An 11,041-nucleotide genomic window follows, 5' to 3' on the forward strand; every position below is an offset into this window, starting at 1 on the left:
AAGGCAAGAAGTGCAAGTTAAGAATGGATTCCTTACTTGAAAAATTGGATCCATTGTCCTCTAAGAGAAGAACCACTTATAAGAAAGTATTTGAACCACAAGAGGAGGAAGAGACCCAACAAATATCGAATTCACCACCACCTCCAATACTGGGAAATGGATTCCTATTTCAAAATAGTACCATTGATAAAGTTAGAAACCGTCTGAGAAATGCTGAAGATGGAGCTAATAAGGTACAGCAAAAAGAACAGGAACAGGAACAGGAGCAGGAGACTCAATTGAATCAAACCCAGGTCATTGCTGACCTTTACGAAGGAGCTGAAGAACTAGAAGAACAGAACAAAGAAAGAGTAAGACTACCTCTCTCAAAGAAAACTAGTTCAGCGTCACAAGAAAAGACACAGGTTATACCCTGGGCTCCAACCGTAGAAGGGGTCGAAAATAATGTCGAACAGGGTACGGATATACATGAAGAGAAAACACAACAAGTTCCAAATGAAATTTCTTACGACCAAAAAACGCAAGCTATTCAATCATTCCAACAGACTGAAGTGGAACCACTTACTCAAAGGATTTCTGAGCCTGAAAGGACACTAGACGTACCAACCTATGCTGCTACCAGTGAGGACCAATTGGATACACAAGAACAGAATCCAATTACACAGCTAGACATAAGCAACAGCTTACTATTCCAAGCTACAGATTCTGATATTCCGAAGTCTCCACCACAAAGGTTAAAAATGCATGATATTGAGAAGGAATTGGAGGAAAAACGTCAAGAAAGGGACCACAGAAGGAACATAGAATACAGGGCACCAGAAAAGCCGGTCAATGTCAAAAGAGTTTTTTCCAAAGAAGCCTTTTTGAAAAACTTCGATGAAGAATCAAGCTCAGAGGATGAATTGATTGAATTAAGAAGCAGAGACATCGAGAAAAAACATACTGAGAAAGATAAGAGCACTCTAGAGAACACAACTGAAAGCAGCCAGAGACAAAGGGTCTTTAGCGTCTATGAATATAAACTGAAGGGTGAATTGGATTCCAAAAGGTGCATTCAACTGGATGATGATGAGGATGAATCGGATGAGGATGTAGAGGTACCATTATCAAGGGTCTCAAAGGCTACTGTTTTAGATATAAAAGCTAGAAGGTCGAAACAAGAACCATTATCAAAAATAAAGCAGAAAAAGACGACTCTGAATGATTTGATATGCACTTTAAAGAAAGCTTCCAAGAAGCAAATCACAGATCACCAAAACGAACTTATGAAGAGCAGGGGTTATAAACTAGAGGATATAGAAAAGCAAAAGGAAGAAATAGAAAATCTTTTAGAGCAAGAGATTGCTAGGAATAAAAGGTTGGCCCGTCGCGAAAACGAGGAGGATAATTCGAATGATTTAGAGGATAGATCTTACGGTAGCGGTAATGAATCTGAAAATTCTGCTTTTAGTGATATCGAATTTAGTGGAGATTCTGAATCTGATGATGGACAGGAAGATGACATGAATAATGATGACGAGCGTGTACAAAAAGAGAAAATGCAGGAAGCCGGGGATAGTGACAATATATCAGCCCGAGAAGATCATTCCGATGAGGAAGATGAAGATTCCATTCAAAAGGGGAGAACGAAAAATCATAAAATGCTTCCCGCAGAAGACTCAGATTCAGAACATGACGATACACTTCCGAGAAATATAATTGATCTAGGACCATATGGGAACAACCTCCAGGTAAATCACGAAGAGGATATGGAGAATCTTCCGCTTTCCGATTCAGCTGAGATAGATGCCGCTGAAGAGGAGAAAACTAACGAGCTGATAATGGAAAAAATACGAAAGATAGAAATGAGGAAAAAGAAAAAAGAGCAAAGACTCAAGGATATGAAAGCTAAGGGCCTAAACAAGATGTTAGAAATGGAAGCAGAAGAATCAGAAGACGAATGGAAAGGTGTAGGTGGTGTAGATGGAGACTTATCAGATGAACACGATTCGGATTTAGAAGAAATGATTGATGATTTCACAAAATCTAATGAAAATTTCGATGATGTACGTCAGTTGCTAGCTAAAGAAAACAAGGAACTGGATGAGAAAATGGTTAATAAGATCTTGTACGATATCAAAAATGGTGGATTCCGAAAAAGAGGTAGAAATGCACTGGATTTAGAATTAAGCGATGACGAGGATGAGGATTTGCGCAATTATCGTTTGAAGAGAAGAGAATTGATGAAAAAGAGTAGAATTGAGGGTAAGGATAAAGAAAAAGCCTTTAGAAATGCCAAATCGAAGGCATTTCTTGAAAGTATGGTTGATGATATAGATGAATCGAAAAATCCTTTTGGTGATCCAGAAATGGATGTAGAGGACAACACTGATGTGGATACCCAAGAAAATGATTATCCTAAGAATAAAGAGAAGAATACTCTCTCACAAGAATTTGTCCAACGGAGTCTGTCATTCTTAAGCAATAATAATAGCTCTCGGGAATTCGAATTGGGGGAACAAATTACTTTGGGAGATGAAGAACAAGATGTCTCGTCTTTGAAAAGGAACAGTTCCATTCATGCATTGCACAATTCTTCTAGTCCTATCAAAGAAGACTTAGAAAAAGAAAATCAAGATGAAGATTTTATTACATTACCAAACTTCAAGCCACCTTCACTTATTAAATCGCTTGCGGGTGGATTTGATCCTAATAATAAGTTTCAAAGTGGTAAAAAAACGGTTACGGTATCGAAATCTTATAGAGCAGTCGGTGGTAGCCGCTCCTCCATTACGTACTTTGGTAAAATGCGGAAGTTGGTCGGTCCTAAAAACAGGAATAGCACACTGTCCAAAGGCCCTCGCCCCGCTTCAAAACCTACGATGGGCAAACTGTGGGAGTCCCAACAGAATAGTTTCGATACATAAATTCTTCATATCCGTAAAAATGTTATTATAAAAATTATTTAATTTCAATATTAAAGGAAAAACAAATGAGAGAGAAAAATAACGGATTACCACCATCGAATAATATTAATACAATCTCCGTTGACTTAAACACACTCATAAGTATTGAAGTGAAATAGCAAATTAAAGAACCAAATTAGAGAACTAGTTCGGTATCCAAGGCCTCTTGAAGCTCATCATACATTGTATTACCATTTGTGATCCTTTGCCGCGTTGGAGAGATAATACTTGAGTTCTGATTTTTAACCAGCAATCTAGAACAAGATGAATAAACTCCACTGGGGTGGCTTGTAGTCAGTAATTGATTCTCTTTTCTCTCTGAGGTCACATCCTGCTGTGGAACACGTAGAGGAGTAGGATTACGATTCTTCTGACTCTTTTGTTTGAAAAGATTCCAGATCAAATTACTAGAAAATCTATTATTATTACCATTATCATTTCGTGCCTTCTTGTCGTAATCCTGGGTATTAGAAATGAACGAAGATAACAAGTCCTTGGAGCTAGCTTTACCTCCTGTACTGGATATGATTGGTGCACTACTAACCGTTACACTTTTCATAGACGGCCTATTAGCAGTAGGTATCGTAAGGAAAGTAGGACATTTAGCGGAGGAAATAGGCTGAACTTTTGTAGATAGCACACTGTCGTGCGAATTGTATCTTCTCAGGGGAGGTTTTTCACTTTGAACATCATATTGGATAGGATGTGAGGGAGGGATAGGACTAGTTGAAATAACGGTATTTTGGTCTGAAGCTGAATCACTTCCTTCATCAATATCATCACAGAATGTAATGGAGAGACGTTGGTTCTCTTTAAATACTGATAGCATCTCTTCCTCCTTTTGTTTTTTCAGTTTAGCTCTCGAATTAGGATTCAACCCGGTATCATAAGATTTAGCCACTCTAAGCGGTCTATCTGGTAATCTATCGGGTGATCTCATCTTTAAAGGTGACCCCGGTAGTGACGTACACTTAGATGGACAAAATAATTCAGGTAGAGATTCCTCGACAAAATTCACATTTTTCAATTTCCCATTAATCCTCGTAGGTGACTGTCGAGTTGCCCCAATATCTGTCCTATATCGTTCAGTAATCTTCAAAGGACGTGGTTGGAAAGAATTTACACTTCCGTTAGAATGCTTTGAAGACGGAGTCACTTGTTCTTTTTGATTTTGAGCTAATTCATTCAACTTAACTGTAATATCTTGAAATTCGTACACCAAGTCTTCAATGTAGTTCTGCTCATTGACAATGGGGGGTTTACGATTTTGATAACCTGCATTCAATTTGTCCCTAACGTACTCTGATCTTACACATAATGAATTCAGCTGGGCCATATAAAGATTGTATTGATCTGCAATTTTATCCCTAGCATGTTCATGTTCAATCTCACTTAGATGTTGTTGTCGTCTGATCCACAGTTCTAACTGCAATACAGCTTCTTGAGACCTTATGAAAAGCCTCTCAGATATGTCATCCAGGCTCGGCATCACCGGTATACCTTCCTTGAAGACTCTTCAGAAATAAATGTAGAAGTTCAAAGATAATACAAGCTTTCAGATCTTGATATATAGAAATCGCAGGGTATCCACGAGTAATTACTGAAATGTTAAGACTGTAAATATTAATTTTTTTTTTTTTTTTTCGAGATCACAGGAGACGGAGATAAGATACAAGGTAGAGAGACTTATAAAAGCCTGAGAACTTTACTTCAACACCAGATAATACTAGAAATGTTGTGACTCGTGCTCAATGTTAATCACTTAGGCATGAATAATTGGTATTACAAGACACCGCTCCTTAGACAAATTTTGAATTGGAAGACTACCACGGAACTACCGCAAATTTTCATCAAATATGAAAATTTGCAGCCTGGTGGAAGCTTCAAAAGTAGGGGAATCGGCAACCTAATATCACTCAAATCGGAGAATGGATTAGTTAAATCTCACGTTCTTAGCAGTTCTGGTGGTAATGCAGGATTAGCGGCTGCAATTGCAAGTAAGCAGATGGAGCTGCCGTGTACTGTGGTAGTTCCTACTTCTACAAAACAAAGAATGGTGCAGAAGATTAAGAATAGTGGTGCAGAAGTTATTATTAGAGGTTCACATTGGAAAGAAGCAGATAATTACTTGCAACAAAACTATATACAAAGTTTTCGAAACGATGGAACATCTAAACCTCTCTACGTGCATCCGTTTGATGATCCTAAAGTTTGGGAAGGCCATTCTACAATGGTTCATGAAATAATAGATAATTTACGGGAACAAAATATTTCAGTTGAGAATGTTAGGGGAATTGTTTGTAGTGTTGGTGGCGGTGGCTTATTCAATGGAATAATTAAAGGGCTGGAAGACCATGGATTGGCAGACAAGATTCCAGTCATTGCAGTGGAAACATATGGATGTAACGTTTTAAATGCATCATTGAATGCTGGAAGGCCTGTTATGTTAGATAAAATTACTAGCTTGGCCACGTCCTTGGGTTCCACGTACATACCTCAAGGTGTTTTTGAAAATGCCGTGCGCTATGGGGCCAAATCTTTAGTCCTTGAAGATAAAGATGTGATTGAAACTTGTCTAAGATATGTAAGTGATTTTGGTCAGATTGTCGAACCTGCCTGTGGAGCAAGTCTCCACATAGGTTATCATCCAGAACTTTTGGAAAATTTCTTGGGGGGCTTTTCAAAGGATGATATAATTGTGATCATAGCTTGTGGTGGATCGACAACTACTTTCAAAGATTTAACTATTGCTTCTAAAAATTTTTCTATATCATAGTTAATGCTGGGCTTACACCGTTATTCAGTTTTACTTCTTGAATATTAAATGATCTCTTCCTACAAACGCTCTGAGATAGGTTCGCGCGTTCAGTAGTGGTTCCAGCTACGAAGTATCAAAGTTATCTATAAAGAACAAGACATAATTTATAACAAAGTATAATAACCCATAAATATTGTCATATATATTCAGATCCTAACATGGCCCATCATCTTGTAAATTAATATTAGAACAGAGGAAAAATTTTGAGGGTTAAATTCTTTTTGTTTTATTAGGCCTAATTTTTACAGCCTCAAGGAAAGCCTCCATAATCAAGTAAGTTGGTTACTTTGAAGGAAACCACCCTTACAAAACTACCCAGAAGAATAGAATGTTTGTTAACAGCGGCAACAAATACTTAAGAACAAAGTTCTATCTGAGCATTAAGAACACCTTTCCTCATTTAATGTATATCCTAGAAAATTTTCTAGAAGTAGTTCAGAGGAGAGTTAAGAGGTAAGATATGGGTTGAAGTTATTATGCTTGTACCGACCAAGGTTTTAATAAATTTAATATTCAAACTAACAGAATTACATGGTTTCAAGTTAAAAACATGAGAGAATCTAAATTAAGCATAGCCCTTTGGTACAAGTAGTTCAAGGGAAAATTTATCTATACTACTGGGGTCATAGATACATTACAAACTCATGGTAAGGTAGCGCACTTTTTCAATATGGTGTTTTCTTTGGCACACCAAGTCCGGTAAATACATGACGACAAAATTTTGCAGACTAGCGATATACCACATCCACGAAATTCCTTTAAGACCAAACTATTTATCAAAAACTCTGTTCAACTCCAGAAAATCTTATTCAGAAACACAAGCTATTGAAATATTAAAGTCTAACCCTCTAATAGTTTTGAGAATCAATTGAAAGCAAATTGTATTATAAGTTACCGCTATACTTATACCCCGTCCTCAATATGTAAGATGCCATTGATGCCAAGAGAACTCAGTCATTACCCCACTAAAAAGAAGAAAAGGAAGTTAGGGCGAGAAACTATGTAAAAAACTAATGTAGCTGGCAGACGAACTAACGAACCATCTTTTTCAATGCAAAGATCCACGATCTGATTCCAATACGCATGAGATATTCAAAAAACCATGTGTAATTTTCAGACATTAGGTAAGCTTGCAACTACCAAATGCTTGTAAGTAAAAAAGTATACACAACAGATCTCTTGATTAAAGAATTATGCAAAGCTTCAAATAAAACAAGAGAGGAAAACTTCATAATAGGTGTACTATTGATGTTTATTTCAACCTTAATTAGATCTTCTAAACCTACTTACTGGTAATGTATACCAAAGTTAGAGAGACGAATTTTTCGAAGATAAAGTAGAGAAAATTCACTGATTGTACAACAACGGAAAATAAAAAAAAAGAAAAACTAGAACAAATATTATGTATTCTCAACCTGAAAAGTTTTCCATACCCCGTTCTATGAAGAATCCTTTTCATTAGATTGCATTTATCCTCACCTCCAAGATCATCCTAAATCCTGAAGGAAATAATCTAGAGCTCGCTTATCATATACTTGTTCGAATGAAAAACATCTTTTGGCACCTTTGCGCTCCATAAATCATAGCTCTAAAGCGCAAAAAGGAGCCAGAATACGTTATTAGGTTGTGCTCTTCAAAAATCATTTTTTTTCACCACTGGAACTTGTGTAACGAGTTATATGTATGTCTCTAATAGGAAGGTAAGAGCATCCGGATTAGGAAAAGGGTCCTTAATAGGAAAGCGATTGTGTCCGAAATTGGAAACCAGAGCGTCCAGATTAGGAAATTTTGTTCATTATGATGTAGTGTTACTTAAGACTAAAACTGCAGTTTTATAGAGATAGCTCACAAGCAATTCTTGTCCAACACAACGAAAGAGAGTTATCCCCAAGGTACAAGAGCTACATCAAAGCAAGCAAATGAAATGCGGTTCTATCTATTATCCGAAACCTTCTAAATAGGATATGCAGCTAATTCAAGTAATTCCAGAAAAATTGTAAAAATACATACTTTATTTTCCAACATATAGGAGTTTGCATAATTCAACTACATATTCTCGTCTCTCAGTCACCATTGAAAAAGTGTAGCTTAGAGAATATGTAAACTCAAGAACACATATAAACAACGCATCCTCTAACATACCGAAAAGACACTGCCCAATGGAAAGATAAAATTCCTCCATTCTTATTTTTTTGGCGGCTCAACCCTGAAAACTTCTCATCTCGGAAGCCAACGACATTAAAGTCATCAAAATACCAATGCTCTAATCAGTTCTAAGGAATATGTCGTCAAAGAAGGGCTGTATATATTAATTCAATATACTCAAAAAGTTATTTTGTGCATTCTAAAATAGTGTTCTATACTTACTGGATGAATCTTCTGTGAAATATCCACAATGCTATTAAAAACCATTAAGTGACAAGCGATTTGCTGGACGGCGGAGGCGGGGCGGCGGAGGCGGGGCGGGGGCGATGGTTTTTTCTTGGGGTGGATTCGCTGCTTGGAGACTTTGCCGCCGGGGGCGGGTTTTGTTTTTGCATTTCTCTCAGCGTTGGTTGCAGGTGGGGCTGGGGCGGCAGGGTTGGCGGCTTGGGCGTTGGCGGCTTGTGCTTGTGCTTGTGCTTGTGCTTGCGCTTTGGCGGCGGCGGCGGCGGCGGCAGGACGCCGCAGGGCCGGGTATGTGTAGGTGGAGGAGGATGGGGGAGGGTGCGCCGGGGGGAGTATTAGGATATCTTCCAAATTGGCGATGAGCGAAGAAGCGGTGAAATAGCGCATTCGATCTAACATATTCTGATAGACGAGCTTATTTTCGAGTTGCCGACTTATTTTATTGACCTTATGGTAACGATACTCAGGATAAATGTTTAGATGCCAGTGCTCTTCAAATTGTGAAAGAAGCTCAAAGTATAGCTGAAATATTCCATCATTCTTCCCCCATAGTTGTGAAGTGATTGCAGAACTACTTTACTCGTTCAATTCTTCAGTACCCTGTTTACTTTCCTTCACTAACTCCGATACTTCAAAAGAAATCGTAAGTGATTTCTCTTTTCTTCTTCTATTAGACACCCAGTTTTTAATTTGAGGTCCTGATAATTTAGTCTCAACCATGAGTTCCTTCATGGAACTAGTTTGCAGGTAAGGATGCTCGATGTTTCTATTGAACCAGGACTCCAGTAAACGTGTTATATGTTTAGGAAGTCGATGTCCTCTATAAGTCTTATTTGACCTTCTAGCAGAATTTAACGTATCTTGTGTAACAATGTTGAAAACCATACCCTCTTTACCTGTATTACCAAGTGCAGCTGCATAAGGAAGATGATACTTTGGTTTGGAACGAAGAAATTGGCTCCTTTTAGATTTTAATTCAGATACTTCATTTAATAGCAAGGAAAAGACGGAGGATAACTGATGTATTCTATGAACCATCTTCTGATCTTCCTTCGAAGAACCACATTCTCTTATGAGAATGTTTAGAGATGGAAGTATCTTCTCTAGCTCTGCTTTGTCTTTTTCAAACTGTTCATTTTCTGAAGGTAGTTTGGAACATAAAGCTAGAAGTTTATTGTTGATGTTCTTGAGTTTTTCATGAGGAAATTCTTGATGTACTGGATTTAGTAATCGTTCAATTGGGATCTTATTCATGATATAGGATGCAGTATTCCAGGAATTGTATCACAGATTTGTTACCCACAGCTGTATGGTTTATATATTATTCTAAGCTACTTTCCTTACCGCTATGATCTCTAATCTCGATGCAATGTTTCACTGATTTTAGACAGTGGTGTAAGGGTAAGCTTTTTTTGGGGTTCCTCCCCATTGACCAAGATCGGCTAATTACATCTTAGAAAGCAGTAATAATGACCTGAAACATGATATGTCTACGGGGTAGATGAGTATAGTGTATAGAAGCTATTATAAAAAGCTGTGTATCCGGTATAAAACTTATCTTGAACATATCTCATGGGTTTGACTTAAAATAGTTATCGAGGTATGAATACAAAAAGCTTCAGAGGATTCAAGAGTAATCAACCTCTATTTAAAGTTAAAGTTGAAAAGAAGGGCAGGTCTAAAAGACCTACGCTACAAGATACTACCCAGACTTCTAAGTGTATAGCTGGGAAGTGTATAGAAGATCAACAGGTGAACGTGTTTATGACTGTTTCAAAACTAATCAAGATTCCTTCACCGCCAGAGGTTCTGCTGAGGAAAATTGAAGAAGAGAAACATAAATTAAAGAAGGATGATTTTAATATGGATAACATCCTTCTCTGGGATCCTTATGTGTATTGGGGAGAGGGCTATTTCTTTTCCATTGCTGATTCATCACTAAATAATCTAAGTACTAAAGGCTCTCGAAAAGGCTGCTCAGAGAAACCGCTGAATTCCTTTATGGCTTTCAGAGCTTACAATTCCCAATTTGGAAATGGCTTAAAACAAAATATTTTATCTTCCTTACTAGCTGCTGCGTGGCATTCTCATCCCGAGCAACAAAAAATATGGGACACATTTGCGCAGCAGTTTAATTTTGTCAAGCCGAAGTGTGGGTTTGTGGAGTGGGTGGATCAAAGATATGAGCGGGAGAGTTGTATTTAGTTTGTTAAGAGTTGTTGTAGATTTGTATTTGCATTGATGATGTCTTGTTGGGAGGGGGAAAGTAGTGCTTGGAAGTAGAGTTGAGAAGCTTGGGCCAGCAGTGGCGATGGATTGTGTTGTAGTAGTGTAGTTATCTGATGCGTTAATTGTATTATAGTGGGGATATGTGGTGTGCGGCTGGACGAAAAAGGCTATCAAATCACGTGTGCGGCAATCGTTTCAAAGACCACTTCTGGTACTGATGACGACCTTGAACACAATCCTTTGACCATGTGGGCAGTTGTAGTTTTTCTTTATAAGATTCATCAATGCCAGAACTCCTCTTCAATTTCTATAAAGAAGTTCTTACTTTCATCATGCGGCTTAACGCGTCGATAGGTTACTATCTAGAGTCGTTAACTTCTTTAACACTATCTTCTTGGGCTCAAATACCTGCCTAGGTTAAAATAAACTGAATAGTAGAGGGAATCAGATAATCTGACCTTTGGATATTGGAATTATTTTCCTTAGACTCTCCTTAAGACCTTTAGTTATTTTTTTTTTAATGGGCGGTTCCCTCATTAAACATTTAAGAAAGTTAGGGGAGAAGGGAATGCTCAACCAAACAACCTTCTCACTTCAAGAAGCTACATTATCAGCTACTCCAAAGAAGAAAAAAAGCTTCGGGAGCTTATTGCCGGCCATC

General features: G+C 37.8%; 6 protein-coding genes across 6 annotated transcripts; 3 read left to right on the plus strand and 3 right to left on the minus strand.

Moving 5' to 3' along the window:
* Positions 1-23: 23 nt before the first annotated feature.
* Positions 24-2,906, plus strand: MRC1 (chromatin-modulating protein MRC1; the record flags this gene model as incomplete). The annotated part of the gene is made up of 1 exon (XM_002497961.1): positions 24-2,906. The coding sequence occupies one exon, from the start codon at positions 24-26 to the stop codon at positions 2,904-2,906; it is 2,883 nt and encodes a 960-aa protein (XP_002498006.1).
* A 175-nt stretch (positions 2,907-3,081) lies between these two features.
* On the minus strand, positions 3,082-4,434 carry VAC17 (Vac17p; the record flags this gene model as incomplete). Its single annotated transcript, XM_002497962.1, has 1 exon — positions 3,082-4,434. One exon carries the CDS (start codon positions 4,432-4,434, stop codon positions 3,082-3,084), a length of 1,353 nt encoding a protein of 450 aa, XP_002498007.1.
* A 279-nt stretch (positions 4,435-4,713) lies between these two features.
* CHA1 (L-serine/L-threonine ammonia-lyase CHA1) lies at positions 4,714-5,721 on the plus strand (the record flags this gene model as incomplete). Its single annotated transcript, XM_002497963.1, has 1 exon — positions 4,714-5,721. One exon carries the CDS (start codon positions 4,714-4,716, stop codon positions 5,719-5,721), a length of 1,008 nt encoding a protein of 335 aa, XP_002498008.1.
* A 2,364-nt stretch (positions 5,722-8,085) lies between these two features.
* Positions 8,086-8,550, minus strand: ZYRO0F18546g (uncharacterized protein; the record flags this gene model as incomplete). Its single annotated transcript, XM_002497964.1, has 1 exon — positions 8,086-8,550. The coding sequence occupies one exon, from the start codon at positions 8,548-8,550 to the stop codon at positions 8,086-8,088; it is 465 nt and encodes a 154-aa protein (XP_002498009.1).
* Positions 8,551-8,727: 177 nt separating this feature from the next.
* Positions 8,728-9,405, minus strand: HMLALPHA2 (homeodomain mating type protein alpha2; the record flags this gene model as incomplete). The annotated part of the gene is made up of 1 exon (XM_002497965.1): positions 8,728-9,405. One exon carries the CDS (start codon positions 9,403-9,405, stop codon positions 8,728-8,730), a length of 678 nt encoding a protein of 225 aa, XP_002498010.1.
* A 348-nt stretch (positions 9,406-9,753) lies between these two features.
* Positions 9,754-10,356, plus strand: HMLALPHA1 (transcriptional co-activator mating type protein alpha; the record flags this gene model as incomplete). The annotated part of the gene is made up of 1 exon (XM_002497966.1): positions 9,754-10,356. The coding sequence occupies one exon, from the start codon at positions 9,754-9,756 to the stop codon at positions 10,354-10,356; it is 603 nt and encodes a 200-aa protein (XP_002498011.1).
* Positions 10,357-11,041: the final 685 nt, after the last annotated feature.

The sequence above is a fragment of the Zygosaccharomyces rouxii genome, assembly GCF_000026365.1.
Source record: "Zygosaccharomyces rouxii strain CBS732 chromosome F complete sequence".
NCBI lineage: Eukaryota > Fungi > Ascomycota > Saccharomycetes > Saccharomycetales > Saccharomycetaceae > Zygosaccharomyces > Zygosaccharomyces rouxii.